The 18,240-nt window shown below is 39.8% G+C and overlaps 1 protein-coding gene across 5 annotated transcripts in view; it reads left to right on the top strand.

Annotated features, from left to right (window-relative positions):
- Positions 1-5,380: 5,380 nt before the first annotated feature.
- Positions 5,381-18,240, top strand: part of LOC136337613 (broad substrate specificity ATP-binding cassette transporter ABCG2-like) — a 56,037-nt gene continuing 43,177 nt past the window's right edge. The window contains exons 1-3 of one of the 5 annotated variants that reach the window (XM_066279085.1): positions 5,524-6,255; positions 7,237-7,262; positions 15,106-15,327. In XM_066279085.1, the coding sequence (XP_066135182.1) occupies positions 15,125-15,327 (203 nt within the window). In that variant the 5' untranslated portion in view covers positions 5,524-6,255; positions 7,237-7,262; positions 15,106-15,124. Of the gene's footprint in view, positions 5,493-5,523; positions 6,256-7,236; positions 7,263-15,105; positions 15,328-18,240 lie in introns of those variants that run through there. The other 4 variants (XM_066279086.1, XM_066279087.1, XM_066279084.1 and 1 more) reach the window with 4 other exon arrangements.

Consider the following 18,240-nt stretch of genomic DNA (forward strand, 5'->3'; position numbering starts at 1 on the left):
CTTCTGTCTTTTTAATCTCTTGTTAATTAACCTAATGTTTGTGTTAGAATATGTAAGTCCCAAGTAGCAGAAAGAGCAAATTCAAAAGGCTTAAATTCTGTATGTCTTTGTGTCCAATTGTGATTTTTTTTCTTCTTAAGTGCTGGGCAATTGTACTTCCAATATCCTTTTTTTTTTTTTTTTTTTACCATATCTGTAAAAATCTGAAGGCAAATAGAAAGGGGTCTGAGTGGGCTTTGATTTGTGTTCTAATTTCTGGGATGTTTTTATTTTCATCTTTTTAAAGGAGTCTTAACGACTAGTCGTTATACCAATTTGAGAGTTCTCTAAAAAAAAAAATCTCAATTTAGAAGTTTTTTCAATTGAAAGTATCTATGTCTGGGCATTGACAGTAGGATTTACAGCGGCTCAAAAACCAAGGAAGCAAAGGGCTTCCACAGAGAGCAAATGATGCCGCCCCCCCAGCTCCTAAAGATCACTTCCGAAGAAAGTGAGAGAACTGGCAGTCAGGATGGCATAATGCATACAATGTCTCCAGTCTTCTACTAACTGTGATACAGTGTCTCTGGTCTCCTATTAAATGTGAGACATTTCCAGCCACAAACCCACCAATTCACTGTCGTTCAAACTACAGTCTATGCCTGTGTTCTATCTCTATAGTATTTCCTTTATTTGGAAAATGACACAAGAGACACAGATACAGATAATTACATAAAATGGCCACAAGATGTCACTATGACTTCAGTTATCTCAGACAAGGGGAAAACAACAGGTACATTAAAATTGAGGGTATCCCCTCAAAAAATCACCAATCAGATGAAGGACTAGTGATTCTCTCCTTCACGTTGTGGTACCGAAGTTATACTGACATGCTACCAACAATGAGGAAATAACCCTTCACCATCTTCTGGACTGCCACCTACTAAGACTTTCCTAAAGGAATACTCTGACAATAAAACCCTGGGCTTCTACCACAACGCACAGGTTCCCAAGATCCAAGGCTTTGGATGGGGCCCAAGGAAGGCCAATGAGCCTTACAGGGGTTATGGAGATGTCACACTCGGACCAGAAAGAACAGTATCCTTCTCTACTTCTGCAAAGCTTAGCCCCATGTTAGATGCAAAATGTTAAGTTCAAAGTATATATTTTTCTTTTCCTTTTTTTCTATTTTTTATGGAGACAGAGAGAGAGAGAGTCAGAGAGAGGGATAGACAGGGACAGAGAGATGAGAAACATCAATCATTAGTTTTTCGTTGTATATTGCAACAACTTAATTGTTCATTGATTGCCTTCTCATACGTGCGTTGACCGCGAACCTTCAGCAGACCGAGTAACCCCTTGCTGGAGCCAGCGACGTTGGGCTCAAGCTGGTGAGCTTTGCTCAAACCAGATGAGCCCTCGCTCAAGCTGGCGACCTCGGGGTCTTGAACCTGGGTCTTCCGCATCCCAGTCCAATGCTCTATCCCCTGTGCCACTGCCCGGTCAGGCAAGTTCAAAGTTTATATTTTTCATGAGAAATGACTAGTATTAATTTTTTATTTTTAAGTGACAGTAGGAGATATACAGAGACAGACTTCTGCATGCGTTCTGACTGGAATATACCCAGCAACCCCTGTCTGGGGTCAATGATCTGCCCATCTGGGGCTGCTGGCAACCAAGCTATTTTTAATGCCTGAGGCAGAGGCTCAATGGAGCCATCCTCGGTGCCCCGGGCCAATGCATTCAAATCATTAGAGGCATGGCTGTGGGAGAGAAAGGTGGAGGGGGTGGGGGAGAAGCAGATGGTTGCCTCTCCTGTGTACCCTGACCAGGAATCAAACCTGAAGCTTCCACATGCCAGGTCAATGTTCAAGCACTGAGCCAACCAGCCAGGGCCATATTAAATTTTTTTAATGGGTATAACCTTTATTCTCAGTAATTATCTTTCTGAACCTTATCTGGGTATGTGCAATGACATACCTGCAATGATATTTTGTAAATAATCAGAAGATTGGTTAAATTAATTATGGTATATAACAAACACTTCAATACCATGCAACCATGCAATATAAAGTTAAAGTAAGATATTAAATGGCAGAGAACCATGTTGGTAATAGAGCAGTTTACAAAATAATAGCTACCATTTACTGAGTGCTAACCAGTGAGAATGACTGTTCAGTGGTTTACACACACATTATTTCATTTAATCTCTGTAACTACCTTGAGAGATTCTTTCCCCTGATTACCAATAATAACTAAAGTCTAAGTAACTAGTTCAAATTCTCCAGGTTTTAGGAAAGCCAGGATTCAGACATAGACTACCTGTCTCCACAGATGATGTCTTTCATCCTTGTGCTCTGTATATAAATCTGTTTTTGTTTTTTAAGAAAATATGTATGCACAGAAAAAGACTAAAAGCTGATGGTATGTGGTTGATGGGTTACAGGAGATTTTTATTTTCTTCTTGCTTGATATGCGATAAGGAAAAAAAAAGCTTAGTTAAGTAAAAAAGAAAAAGGGAGCCCCAATATCAGGCTCTATAAATACTGGACAGTTATTCTTTTCAGGTAGAAAGACAGAGGGGTCATAAAATGGAGGGGGAGGGCCCTGGTTCGAGTAAAGCTGTCATCCATTTATCCTCCTAACTTTTGACCTTGTGCAAATTGGTTTTCTTTGGACTGGGTGACTAATCTGTAAAATTAGGGAGGTTATTTTTAAGTTCCTCTCTCCTCAATATTCTGTGACTTAAATTTGAAACACTAAAAGATAAAACAGGGTGTTTTCAGATTATTAGCCCAAAATAAAATGCTAGCATAAGTTTAAAAAACTCATTTCTGCTCTGGCCAGACAGCTTGGTTGGTTATAGTACACTCAACCAGTGTACAAAGGTTGAGCGTTCAATCTCCGGTCAGGGCACATATAGGAGCAAACTGGTGTTTCTGTCTCTCATTCTTCCTTTCTTTCTCTCTGAAATCAATAAATTTTTTTAAAGGCCCATTTCTTTACAGGGCAATACATTAATGTAATGCTGGTTTTAACTGAATTTGTCAATCAGAATTTGATGGTAACAATCAGCTTCAGAGTATTAGGGTGGAATTAGAATTGAATATAACTTTACCTAGCAAATAAACTGGTATCAATATAAAAAATAATCACAAACTAAAATGTTTTTATTTATTTATTAATTTTTCTTTTTTTTTACAGAGACAAAGAGAGTCAGAGAGAGGGATGGACAGGGGCAGACAGGAACAGAGAGATGAGAAGCATCAATCATTAGTTTTTTGTCACACGTTGCAACACCTTAGTTTTCATTGATTACTTTCTCACATGTGCCTTGACCGTGGGCCTTCAGCAGACCGAGTAACCCCTTGCTAGAGCCAGCGACCTTGGGTTGAAGCTGGTGAGCTTTTGCTCAAACCAGATAAGCCTGCGCTCAAGCTGGTGACCTCGGGGGTCTCGAACCTGGGTCCTCTGCATCCCAGTCTGACGCTCTATCCCAGGGGTCCCCAAACTTTTTACACAGGGGGCCAGTTCACTGTCCCTCAGACTGTTGGAGGGCCGGATTATAAAGAAAACTATGAACAAATCCCTATGCACACGGCACATATCTTATTTTAAAGTAAAAAAACAAAATGGGAATAAATACAATATTTAAAATAAAGAATAAGTAAATTTAAATCAACAAACTGACCAGTATTTCAATTGGAACTATGGGCCTGCTTTTGGCTAATGAGATGGTCAATGTGCTCCTCTCACTGACCACCAATGAAAGAGGTGCCCCTTCCAGAAGTGTGACGGGGGCCGGATAAATGGCCTTACGGGGCCGCATGCGGCCCACGGGCCGTAGTTTGGGGACCCCTGCTCTATCCACTGCGCCACAGCCTGGTCAGGCTAAAATGTTTTTAAAAATTAGACTCAGAACAAGGCAGATAGTTTTTTGTTTGTTCATTTGTTTGTTTTAGTGGTTTTGCCCTATTTTGGATGAAGCTATGACTCTAAATACTGTCATGTTATTATATGAACATTTTACTGAGTAAAAACAAACACTGATATTTCATTTATTTTACTTTTAAATAAAATTTATTTTTTATGTAAAAGTTGTATATCTTAATTGTAGCATATCAAATTTAGAGAATTACACTAAAGTAGAAGATAAAAGGAACCATAATGTTCCTACCCAGACTATAAGTACTTTCTTGTATTGCCAGCTATTTTCTCATACAGGAGTTTGGTTTGTTTTTATTTTACACAATTGCAGACAGCTATAGTCAGCTTACTGTTCCATTGTTGTTTCTTTATGTGCTTTTAAAAAACCAATTCTATGTGTTTTCTCTATTTTTATAAGTTGTTTCTTGGAATTCCCTTCAGGATTTACTGGACTTTTTTTTCACTTCTACCTTTTTGATATTTTTACTGATATAAAGTTTTATCCTTTAGGGGGTGTTTTCAATTTTGCAAACGGTAATTAAGAGCCAGCGCTGGAGAAGTTTTCCCAACCTTGGCTTCTATGTGGGCTCTTAAGGGTCTTTAAAGTGACTCAAAAATTTAATCCAAAAAACCAGTTTCAACCAAGTGGATGTTTCAAAGACATATACTTTTAAAAAACTTAAAAGTATATGAGATGGCATTTTTAACATCCCAGTCCTGGCCGGTTGGCTCAGTGGATAGAATGTCATCCAACGTATGGATGTCCCAGGTCTGATTCTCTGTCAAGGCACACAAGAGAGGCAACCATCCGCTTCTCTCTCCCCTCTTTCTTCCCTTCCCAGAATCAAGTGGCTTATTGGTTCTAGTGTTGGCCCTAGAGTTGAGGAAAGCTTGGTTGGTGCCAGCTCTTGAGCATCGGCTTCAGAAGTGGTTGCCAGGTGGATCCTAGTAGGGGTGCATGCAGCAGTCTGTCTCACTATCTCCCCTCCTCTAACTTAAAAAAATAAATAAATAAAATAAAAATAAACATTAAAAAAATTATAGGTAATCCATTTTTTTATTTAGACTTCCTGGCTAAAGCTTTCTTGTATAGAGTGAAGAAGTGACAGTTCCTTGTGCAGCCTTAAATAATTTAGCTGATGTTTTTAAATGCAAACTATAAAATATCTAGATGCAAGTATTAATTTCTAAGAGTAGATACACATTCGTAAAGCCAGATAGCCAACCTTTTTCCTGAATCTGCAGTCTCACTTTCCAGCTTTTCCAAATGATCAGTGTTTATTAAACACTTCTTGCCAAGAAGTGTTTATTACAGGGGTGCGAAGAATGCAGTTCAATTATTCACAGTAATATTTCCATTCAAAAAGTTTTGTCTCCATTCCCGCCGCCCCCTTGTAGATTTAGCTCCAGATTTTATTGGTCCTGGGGCACAGGACCCTGATTTCTTAGAAGCTCATTCAATAGAGACCGCCTACTTGCTCTGGATGGGCAAAAGGCGAAATTTAAAAAAGCCTGGGCGTCAGCGAACCCTGGTGCTTTGGCGCGCAGTCCACCGGCGGTGACCAAATCCACCCAGGGCAGACGAGGTATTGATTAGCTGGGATGGCATCCTGTGATTACCAAGGCTCGTTGCCAACTGTCCGTTTCTTAACGAGCCCTGGAGACAGAATTTTCGGTTTGTCTCTGCGTACTGCGGCAAGTCGTGTCCGTGACCCGGCCCGGGAGGGCGGAGACAAGAATAGTGCGGAACGCGGTCCCTGCGCTACCCCCGGCGCGGGCTCAGCCGGGGCGCTTATCGCAGCCAGACCCGCCGCGCCACGCCTTGCGCCCTCTCTCGGGCGCGGACCCCGAGAGCCCGGGCCAGGGGGAGGGTTCGCCGCCCTGCGCTCTCCGCGTCCGCAGCCACAGACGTGCGTTATGAAGTGGTGTCAGGGCGGCCTGCGCTAGCTTCCTCGCCGCTCCCGCTCGCCTACTGCTGCCCAGCACTCCCGGCCCTGACCGCTACTCGGGCTGCGGCCAACCCAGGTGTTTCCTGCGCACGTGAGTGCTGGGCTCGCGGGGAGCGCGCGGGCCTGGTGGTTAGGCGTCCGCGGGGCTGTGGACATCCGTCCGTAGGTCGCCTCCGGCCAGGCTTTTCCTCATGCGGGCTGCGTCGTGAGTCGGTGGTTAGAGACCAGATCCGGAGCGCGCGGGAGGGTTAGAGGGAGTCCCGGACCGTCCGACCGAGATTGGCGGGACGGGGGAAGGAGGCAGCCTGGAAAGAAGCTGGGAGATTTAAGAAAAGCTTCAGTTTTGCAAAGTACAGTACAAGAGCTTGATGTCCTTGTGAAGTAGGAGCTGCATCCTCAGGTAGGTTGGAAAGGTCTGGCGGACTCATCTCCGCGCTCATATGACTGATTATTAGCGCTCTGCCTCCGAGCTCAGGGACCCTGAGATGGGAGCTACAAGTGGTGACATCCCTTTGGGCTATCTGTGGCTTGAAAGGTTGGCGGGTATTGCGAATATATTTGATAGAAAATAGAAAAAGTGTTCAATTTAGATGACTAGGTTTTAAATAGTCTCTACCACTTTCATCTGAAAGTATGAAATGCAAACTAAAAATTCAGACTGCTTTTTCAGAAAACGATGTGTTAATGCAACTGATTTTGTGTGTGGTCGTGTGTGTTAAGGGCCGGCTGGTAAAACTCTTCCTTCTCCAAATGTGTGAAAGTAGAGTTGATATTGGATAGATTAAAACTTACTGAGCATGGAAGTTACTACAAGGTGGGAGAAAAGGGATTAACCAATGTATTTTTTTTTTAAGATTTTATTAACTTTTTTAGAGAGAGGGGAGAGAGAGAAAGGGGGTGAGGAGTGGGAAGCATCAACTTATCGTAGTTGCTTGTCATATGTGCCTTGACTGGGCAAGCTTGGGGTTTCGAACCAGCAACCTCAGCATTCCATATCAATGCTTTATCCACTGCACCACCACAGGCGAGGCTGTATTTTTTTTTTTTTTAAATCTCCAGGACATAGAGTTTGTTCAGAGCTTAGGTGGATAATTTCCTAAAGATGTTTGAGCTCCCTTATGCATTTTTTTCTGTGAATAGTTTAAAAATTAATTTTTAAGAGTTAACCAGTTTATCACAATATTGATTAAAAATAAAACTGAAGAAATTAGAACCAAACAGAAAAATTAGTTAGGTTGCAAATCTACCAAACAATTAAAATACTTGTAACGTTGCCTAGTTTCATTTTCTTGGCTAATAGATTTCACCTGAAACTCATTTCACTTTTAGAAAATAAAGTAGATTCATAGTAACACATGTTTATTGGTCATCTTTGTTCCAGACCCTGGGCATTCAGCAAGAGCTCTTGTAAGTAATACATTCATTTGCATCAAGAAGGAATTAAAATAGGCCCCAAGTTTATATCTGTGTTTATTTATTAAGCCTCTGTGAAGCACTTGAGGTGAGCAGTGTTACACAACCTCCCCCCGCCCCAGAGTAGAGTTCCTGTGGGGGGCACATTAGAATGGACGTAGAGGGATGGAAAGACTCTACTTAAATTAAGTTGCATCCTGGAGGCCAGCAGTCACACAATTCAGTGAAGATGGTTGGAGGGACAGATCAGCTCCTTAGAGAAGCTTTAGCTGGCGCTTACCTCTGAGGAACTGTCTTGTGTCACAGGATGTAGAGCAGATTGAACAGTGGCCCTGGGAAAGCATCCTGTGTGTCCATTCAATAGTACCTGCAATGGTGCATCTTCTAAGACAATTTGCTGTAGTTGTAATTCTCCTTACTCTACGTGTTATTAAAAACACTTGTTGGATGCTGAAACCCCGTGCTCACACATGCTGCTGTTTAATGGATTGGGAATAAATCTAGATTTTCTAGAGCAGTGGTAGTCAACATGGCCCCTACGGCCCACTAGTGGGCGTTCCAGCTTTCATTATGGGCGGTAGCAGAGCAACCAGAGTATAAATAAAAAGGTAGATTTAACTATAGTAAGTTGTTTTATAAAGATTTATTCTGCCAAAATCCGACATAAATTACTTGGTAAGTAATTATATTATTATATGCTTTAACTTGCTGTAACTCTGCTTTATAAGTTTTATAAAGTAAAGTTACTTCCCTACTTTATAAATCACCATTACTGTGGAACCGGTGGGCGGTTAGAAAATTTTACTACCAACAGAGATGCAAAAGTGGGCGGCAGTTATAAAAAGGTTGACTACCCCTGCTCTAGAGGGATAGGTAGACCTCATGTACTTTAAAATACTCTATATTTCTCTCTGTCAAGAGTTTCTGATAGAAGTTTGGCAACAGTTGAAACATATATCGAGTGGGAAGGTTTATTCTGTGTTGCTTATTGGGGTTAAGGTTGAGAACTTTTAGTAAAAATTAGTGAATCTGAATGGCCATCTGCTGTATAGAATATAAGATATATAAGTTTACAGGAGGCTCAAGTGTATCCTTTAAGAAATCAGTTCTCACTTTACTCCAGGGTGTGATCCAATAATTGATAAAGTGTCTGGATGACTTTGCCCTCATAGTTTTTTAATGACAGCTATGAGAAAGCATTCACAGATGCTACAAATCAGCCATTTAAAGTACACAGTTTGTGCAACCATCACATTTTCATCATCTTCCCCTTTAAAAATTCATTAGCTGTAACTCCTCCATCTCTTGATTCTTTCCCTACCTCATAGTTCTTTGAAGCTAGTATTGTGGAAGTACTGATTCATGCAGAAATAAGAATACTATGCTGATTCGGCAGTGAAGGCAAGGGGTATTTATGACAAAGAGTAGGGAAATAATTATATGAATAGAAGGGAGAAATTTCTATGGGTGTTATTAAGCCAAGGAAGGAATTTCTATAGGTGGGGATGAATTAACACAGTGAAGCTAATTCTAGAGAATGTCTTTCATTTTTGGTCCAGTAGTCATGATGTCTGCTTTCCTATTGGTTTTGCAAATAGTTATTTGGGATACAGGCTGCTCTAAGTCCAGCCCAAAGGTTATTTTGCCCAGTTTGAACACTTTAAAAGTTTGAAGAATTAGATGTGTAAGGCAGTTTCTCTGGGATGGTAGCTCTGACTCCATTTTGAAGTGGCTCTGTTTCTATTATTTTTTTACATTTTCCTTTTTGATTGAGATCTTTTCTTGAAAGCATCACTGATCAGTCATGAAAGCAATACTGGTCAGTTAATAAAAGGATCTTTCATTTCTCATTGCTAGGCAGGCTCATGCTCATTCTTGGTATTTTCCACATAGGAGGAAAAATGATTTTCTCAGGAACCTGAGGCCACGTTTGAACAACATGGGCACCAGAAGGCTTTATTGTTCTGTCCTTTTAAGGGCAAACATCTGTTGTTTCTTGAGGTATCTCACATGGAGTCTCGTAGCCTTAATGATCATCATATCCTAGCGATTTCTTTATAACATCTAATTATGCAAAACAAAGTTTTATAACAGCAAAAATTTCTGTAATAACAAACAAAATGTTAGGTCCAATTTGGAGAATAAATCTAAATCAGGAGGCAATATCTGAGGGCAACCAACTGAAGATATCAATGACCCATGAAGTATAAGTGGGCACTGTATTTAAATTTTTGCCTTTGCCTGTATTTTATCTAGTTGTATCTCTACTTGACAAAAGGCATTTTATCCAAGTGCAATAAGAAGTATTAACAACACAGCAAACGCCACCAGGTTCAGCTAGGATATGGTCAAAAGCAATTCTATTATTTAATACAAGTTATGCAAGGGAATCTAAAGATTTTTCTTAGTTTAGTATTTCATAGATCCTGCAATTTCCACTAAGGTTATTGATGTTTGTAATTATGTGTTTATGCATTGCAACACCTTCCCAAGGGAAAAGTATTCTTCCATATCTGGAACCTTCTCTGGGATCTAACACCTTTGACTAGGTGTGCAACTAGTTGCACATTTTGAACTATGAAGTAGGTTTAAAGACAATATCCAATGCTAACTTATCTTTCCAGTCAGAAATTAAGAGGGGAAAGGGAACAATAGCTATTATAGTGAGTGCTTGACCTCTCATATTAATTGTGATTTAGGAAGGAAATGAAGTAGGAAAAAAGGAAAAAATGAAAGTTTTTATATAAGCCTGGAGATTATACAGGCGTTATCTGGAATCTTGGTTTACCTGTCCACAACAGATGCTGTTTCCTTCACTTCTGAGTAATTTTTAATATTAAATCCTCTGTTGCCTCACACAAATTAATTAAGAGTACTTGATAGAGTCCTTTTCATCTTGGTTGTAAAGAGCCCCCCTGGGGAGGTATCTTTTCCAGTATAAATAATTGCCTGGTTGTAAATTGTTGTGTTTAATTTCTTTGTCTCCCTTAATGCATTTAATATTAAAAGCAGAGAAAGCTAAATGCCTAGGTCTACCTGGTAAGGCCGCTGGGAACCCCGTAAACTAGGTACCAGGCCAATTTTTCGAAGGAGGCTTCCATAGTTCATTTTTTGTTCTTTAAAGCATATCTGAGACTAAGCATGTCTTTCTCAAATATAGCCTTGCTGATATAACCAATGTTTTTCATTGTGTCCTGTTAACAAGGAGAAGAGATTCGTACTGAACTTATACAAGTAATTACATGGCCATGAAAATAGAAATACTCACTAAAAGTTTCCTTATACTGGGGGGGTCAGGTGGAGAGAAAAGATAAATGTTTCAGTTCTGCTTTCAAAGGTATAATTAACCAAACAGCTCTAAGTAGTTTAGGAGGAAAAAAGTTCCTTACATCTGGAAAAGCAAGATTGAAAAAACAATAGTGTTTCAATTAGAAAGTCATAAAAATTATAATCATTCTTGTCAGTTCGTTCAATCCTATGTTATTCATTCTTGTTGGTCTTGATTTTTACATTAGCAGTTTAATGAATCCAGTTTTTCCTTAGAGTTCTGGAAACCTTCACCCATTTTAATGGTATGATCTGAAAGTTTATCAGAATACCTGTGTTTTTAATTTTTTTTAAGATTTTATTTATTGATTTATAGAGAGGAGAGAGAGAGAGAAAAAAGAGACAGAGAATGTGGGGGAAGAACAGGAAGCAGAACTCATAGTTGCTTCTCACATATGCCTTGACGAGGCAAGCCTGGGGTTTGGAACCAGCAACCTCAGCATTCCAGGTCCATGCTTTATCCACTGTGTCATCATAGGTCTAAAACCGGTGTGTGTGTTTTTTTTTTGTTTGTTTTTTTGTATTTCTCCAAAGTTGGAAACGGGGAGGCAGTCAGACAGACTCCCGCATGCGCCCAACCGGGATCCACCTGGCATGCCCACCAGGGACGATGCTCTGCCCATCTTGGGGCGATGCTCTGCCGCAACCAGAGCCATTCCAGCGCCTGAGGCAGAGGCCACGGAGCCATCCTCAGCGCCCAGGCAAACTTTGCTCCAATGGAGCCTTGGCTGCAGGAGGGGAAGAGAGAGACAGAGAGGAAGGAGAGGGGGAGGGGTGGAGAAGCAGATGGGCGCTTCTCCTGTGTGCCCTGGCCAGGAATCAAACCCGGGACTCCTTGTACGCCAGGCTGAAGCTCTACCATTGAGCCAACCGGCCAGGGCCTAAAACCGATGTTTTTGAATGTCAGATTTCTCTCCATAAATCTCTCTGAAGATGTAACATAGTATTTGCAAAGTACCAGAGAAAGGCATTTACTCTGTAAATGACAGGGACTTAAAATATCATAGGTAAGGATCTGATTACAATGCAGTTGACAAATTTGCTTTTCTCTGCAACACACAACATTTTAAGGTAACAACTAGAATTACAAATGAAAACATATCAGGACATTAGATTTATAGAATCATACAATTTTGGGAATACTTATATTAATAATATTTACCTCTACAATATACTCTAGAAAGCTTTTTTTCTTCTTTTCTGAGTGAGAGGAAGGGGGATAAAGACACAGACTCCCACATGCTTCCCGACTGGGATCCACCCAGCAACCCCCCGTCAGGGGCCAATGCTCTGCCCATTTGGGGTCATGCTTGCAACCTAGCTATTTTTAGCACCTGAGGTGAGGCTCCATGGAGCCATCCTCAGCACCCGGGGCTGATGCACTCAAACCAATTGAGCTACAGCTGTGAGAAAAGAGACAGAGAGAGAGAGAGAGAAAGAAAGGGAGGGACAAGGGCGGAGAAGCAGATAGTTGCTTCTCCTATCTGTCTTGACCGTAAATCCGGGAATCAAACCCAGGACACCCACACGCTGATCCAAAGCTCTACCAGCCAGGGCCTAGAGGTTTTTGTATTACTTATTTGGCAATGCTTCCAATGAGAAGTAAGATACCAAATATGCCTAATTAACTTAATATTTCTCTTTTATAAGGAAAGATTCTTTGAAATGTTCCAAGGAACACTTTTTGGAAAATCTCAAAGTTTGTTTCAGGTTAAAGAAAAGACTTTATTTCAATTTTGAATTTTGATAAAAAACAATTTAAGAGAAACTAATTAAATACCAGAAAACTCTAACTTAGCTTAAGTTATGCAGCAGAAGTCCAACGTGATAGAATTTAGGATCCAAATTAATACAAAACTAAATTTTTTTTCTTTTCCATTAACTAATTCATCACGTGATGGTGGAGTGTGCTGTAGAGTGAGGAGGGAAATGAGGCTAGAACCTCCTTGGGACCACATAAAATTATTCCTTCAGAGATGATAGCCATTAGGATTGTTCATGGTTTTTTTTTTTCCTTTTTCTAATAATTTTTATTTTTCAATTACATTTGAAATACAGTATTATCTTAGTTTGTTAAGATAAGGTTTGTTAATCATGTCAAAAGTTTTTACATTTAACTAAAAAAATCATAGATCATTATAAAACACTACTTAATTATCCATTTAATTATGATGACATGTACTTAATATAAAACTGACTAATGAAGTATATTACATTCTTTATTAAGATTTAGATTTCTTTTTACTTTTTTTTTATAGGGACAGAGAGTCAGAGAGAGGGATAGATAGGGACAGACAGGAACAGAGAGAGATAAAAAGCATTAATCATCAGTTTTTCAGTGTGACACCTTAGTTGTTCATTGATTGTTTTCTCATATGTGCCTTGACTGTAAGCCTTCAGCATACCGAGTGACCCCTTGCTCGAGCCAGTGACCTGGGTACAAGCTGGTGATCTTTTTTTTTTTTTTTTTGCTCAAGCCAGATGAGCCTACGCTTAAGCTGGCGACTTCGGGGTCTCAAACCTGGGTCCTCTGCATCCCAGTCCGACACTCTATCTACCATGCCACTGTCTGGTCAGGCTCTTTTTACTGTTTTTACATTGAGATATAATTGTCATATAATATTAGTTTCAGGTGTTTAGCATAATGAATCAATGATTGTTTATATTGTGAAATAATCACCGCAGTAAGTCTAGTTAACATCCATCACCACACAGTTATAAGTTTTTCTTTTCTGGTGATGAGAATTTTAAAGAGTTCCTCTTAGTCACTTTTAAATATAAAATACAGTATTATTTTTTTTGGTATTTTTCTGAAGTGAGAAGCAGGATGAGGGGGTGTGTGGATGGCAGACAGACAGACTCCCCATTCACCCGACCAGGATCCACCAGGCATGCCCACCAGGGGGCGATGCTTGGCCCATACGGGGCATTGCTCCACTGCAACCAGAGCCATTCTTGCATCTGAGGTGGAGGCCATGGAGACATCCTCAATGCCCAGGCCAACTTTGCTCCAGTGGAACCTTGGCTGTGAAAGGGAAAGAGAGAGAGAGAGAGAGAGAGAGAGAGAGAGAGAGAGAGAGAGAAAGGAGAGGGGGAAGGAAGAAGAAGCAGATGGGCACTTCTGTGTGCCATGGCCGGGAATCAAACCCGGACTTCCAGATGCCCGACCAATGCTCTACTGCTGAGTCAACGGGCCAGGGCTAAAACACAGTATTTTTTTTTTATTTATTTATTCATTTCAGAGAAGAGAGAGAGAGAAGGGGGGAGGAGCAGGAAGCATCAACTCCCATATGTGCCTTGACCAGGCAAACCCAGGGTTTCAAACCGGCAACCTCAGCATTCCAGGTTAAGGCTTTATATACTGCGCCACCGCAGGTCAGGCAAAAAACACAGTATTTTTAACTATAGTTACTATGCTATACATTACATCTCTGGGACTTATTTATTTTATAACTGGAACTTTGTACCAAAATGGACTTTTTTTTAATATTTTTTTAAATTTTTAAATTAATTTATTTATTTATAAGGTCTACCAGAAAGTTCTGTCCGTTTCTATCACAACAAGTTTCGACACGTAAGCACATGTTTATTTGGCGCATGTGTGCCTCTCTATTTTTATCACTTAATGTATACATACTGACGTAGCAAATTAACTAAAATAAAGTTGATTCACGTTAGTCTTATGTGTGAAGCGATAGTGTACCCATGGCTACTGATAAAGTTCATTTATGCCACTGTAATTTTTACGAATTTCAACAAGGAAGAAATGCCACAGAAGCATGTAGAAATTTATTGAAAGTGTTTGGTGAAGGAATAATACTATCACTTGTTTTTGTCCTTACAAAATTTTTTGAAGGGCAAAAAATTCAAAAATGAAGAAGATATCAAACAAGCACTGGTTCAGTTTTTCGCATCAAAAGATAAAACATTTTTCAAAAATGGGATATACAAATTGCCCTCAGGCTGGCAAGAAATCATTAATAATAATGGCAATTATATTATTTAATAAAGTTTATTGATGGTAAGAAAATTTGTATTTTGTTTTATTCCAAAAACGGACAGTACTTTCCGGTAGACCTTATAATTTTTTTTACAGAGACAGAGAGTGAGTCAGAGAGAGGGATAGACAGGGACAGACAGACAGGAACGGAGAGATGAGAAGCATCAATCATTAGTTTTTCACTGCGCGTTGCAACACCTTAGTTGTTCATTGATTGCTTTCTCATATGTGCTTTGACTGTGGGCCTTCAGCAGACCGAGTAACCCCTTGCTGGAGCGAGCGACCTTGGGTTCAAGCTGGTGGGATTTTTGCTCAAGCCAGATGAGCCCATGCTCCAGCTAGCGACCTCGGGGTCTCGAACCTGGATCTTCTGCATCCCAGTCTGACGTTCTATCCACTGCGCCACCACCTAGTCAGGCAAAATGGACTTGTTTTAAGTGTATTGTTACCTAGTATTTACAATCTAATTTTTTTTGGACTATCACCTTACTGTTGCTTTTCCCTCTACAGAAAGGCAGAAACTCTCCAGATGGCTTCTAATAATGACCCAGTTTTTATTTCAATGACACAAAAAAACACCTGTGGCCTCCCTGGGAGGACCCCCAAGGACCTGAAGACATTTACTGAAGGAGCTGTGTTAAGTTTTCATAACATCTGCTATCGAGTGAAAGTGAAGAGTGGCTTTCTACTTCGTCGAAAAACAGTTGAGAAAGAAATACTAATGAATGTCAAGTATGTACATGAACTTTTATTTAAATAGCTTTATTGACAATGGTGATCTTCATAGGTTTTGCCCATATAAGTAAAGATACTGTGGACATTTGTGACATGTCTGTACAGATACATAGACACATACTTTCATTCCTTTTGGCTCAAGTGGGAGTGAAATGGTTGGATCACATGTTAAGTATATATTTAATTTTTAAAAGAATAGCCAAACAGTTTTTAAACTGGTTGTACCAAGTGCATCAATTTCTGTTTGAGAAACTAAATAATTAGTATGTTGTTCAGGTTTTCCTGGGTAAGCCTGGTTTCGTGGAGAGAGGCTGGTTGTGTGACTTCCAACTGCCTGATTATGGGGGCAGAATTGTGATCTCTGAGCTTCAGTTTTCTTATTTGTGAAATAAAAGATCTGTCACTGTAGTTTATGAGCTGAACACTTTAGTACTTATGGACTTTATGTTCTAGAAGCAAGAGTTAGAAGGTTGAAATGACATATTGTGAAAGTACTTCAGTTTTCAAATAGACTTGTTTTAAATTAGTGGCCTGTTTATATAGTTGTTTATAATCATCTATAACAATTTTTTTTTAGCAACAGAGAGAGAGAGAGAGAGAGAGAAAGGGACAGAAAGGAACAGAGAGAGATGAAAAGCATCAATTCTTCATTGTAGCACCTTGATCGTTCATTGATTGCTTTCTCATAGTGCCTTGACTGAGTAGCTTCAGCTGAGCTAGTGACCCTGAGCTCAAGCCAGCAACCTTGAGTTTTAAACGAGTGACCCTTGGGCTCAAGTCAGTGACCATGGGGTCAAATCTATAATCCCACACTCAAGCTAGCAACCCCACACTCAAGCTAGTGAGCCTGCACTCAAGCCAGCGACCTCAGGGTTTCGAACCCATGTCCTAATCGTACCAGGCTGACGTGCTACCTGCTGCATCACCACCTGGTCAGGCTCATTTATAACAATTTAAGAGAAACTAATTAAATACCAGAAAACTCTAACTTAGCTTAAGTTATGCAGCAGAAGTCCAACGTGATAGAATTTAGGATCCAAATTAATACAAAACTAAATTTTTTTCTTTTCCGTTAACTAATTCATCACGTGATGGTGGAGTGTGCTGTAGAGTGAGGAGGGAAATGAGGCTAGAACCTCCTTGGGACCACATAAAATTATTCCTTCAGAGATGATAGCCATTAGGATTGTTCATGTTTTTTTTTTTCCTTTTTCTAATAATTTTTATTTTTCAATTACATTTGAAATACAGTATTATCTTAGTTTCAGGGGTTCACCCTGGTGATTAGACATTATATAACTTTCTGAGTGATCATCTTCATGTTTTTTCTGATTTCTAGGGAATTGAGCCTGATTCTTTTTCTCCCTGGAGTGGGAAATGCATCTAGGTTTCTCAGACACCCTGGCTATAGGTTTTATTTTGTTAATGTGTTTGTTTAATAGGGGAAATAGTTATTTCTAGGTAAAACAAGCACCTTTTCTAGCTCTGAGACTGGAGAAATAGTTATAAGAGGTTTTTGGCCAGCTATGGCCTCTAAACTATATAGAATCCGATGTTTCTTGTGTTTTCTTTTTTTTTTTTTTTTTTTTTTTTATTTATTCATTTTTAGAGAGGAGAAAGAGAGAGAGAGAGGAGAGAGAGACAGTGAGAGAGAAGGGGGAGGAGCTGGAAGCATCAACTCCCATATGTGCCTTGACCAGGCAAGCCCAGGGTTTCGAACAGGTGACCTCAGCATTTCCAGGTCGACGCTTTATCCACTGCGCCACCACAGGTCAGGCTTGTGTTTTCTTGATGCATTCAATGGGATTGTGGTCTTTTCTATTAGTAACAGTCAACCCAGAAGGCTAGGAAATGACAAATAGGGAAGAAAAGTTTTGTATGCAGGTGGGGAAGAAATGACAGGGACCTGAGATCTATTGGCTGGTGATGGGGTCAGGGGGTGTGAAGAGTTACATGGAACTTTCTTCATGCAGCACACATACTGTCATACGTCCTTCCATGTTGCTTTCTTGTATTGGTTAAGAAATCCTGACTGGGAAAATGAGGAGAGGAAGGTAGACACAAAGCTCTGCTCTTTTGCCACATGGCCAGATAGAATTGATTGACCTTTATGAAAGCTGACAAGATTTTGCGGAACAGAACAGTCAAGGAAATGTTGGTTACATCAGATTTTCTGCTAAATAGTGGTAACAAATGATATGAATTTGCTAGGTTGAAGGAATTTAACGTACACTGGGGGAATGTACACTTATCTTGCTTTTTAAAAACATTTCATTAGGAAATTAACTTTAACAGGGTGACACTGGTCAATAAGGGTAATCAGGTTTTAGGTGAACATTTCTGTAGCATTTGAACTGTTGATTATGTTGTGTACCCATCCCCCAAAGCTAGTAGATTAGTAACTCAGTACACTAAAACTGTCATATGTCCAAGGCTTCATAATGTTTATATAGTTCAATGGTATCCATTCCAGCAGTAGATATGTTATCTTTATGTACATTCCTGGGTTCATAAAAAAACTGAGTCAAATCCATTTTTATATATGTTTTTATTTTTAAATTGCTATTGACATACACTATTATATTAGTTTCAGGGGTACAGTATAATGATTAGACATTTATATACCTTAGGTAGTGATTGCTCTGATAAGTCTTGTAAGACATCAGCATTGTCTTGCTTACTCATATTTCTGCTTTAGGCATCCATGAGGAAGGTTATCTTTTTTATTTGTTGTGTTTCTAATTTTCCTTTTATCTACTGGCTTCAACTAAACAGAGCTACTACAGTGGGAAGAATGTTGTTCTCATTTATCTTATTTTTTTACTTGTTTTTAATAGCGCCACCACCACTCACACTACTAATTATATATATGGTAAAAAATTTGATGATATGCTCGATTTTGTTTTTCCT

Source organism: Saccopteryx bilineata, chromosome 5 (genome assembly GCF_036850765.1).
Source record: "Saccopteryx bilineata isolate mSacBil1 chromosome 5, mSacBil1_pri_phased_curated, whole genome shotgun sequence".
Lineage (NCBI taxonomy): Eukaryota > Metazoa > Chordata > Mammalia > Chiroptera > Emballonuridae > Saccopteryx > Saccopteryx bilineata.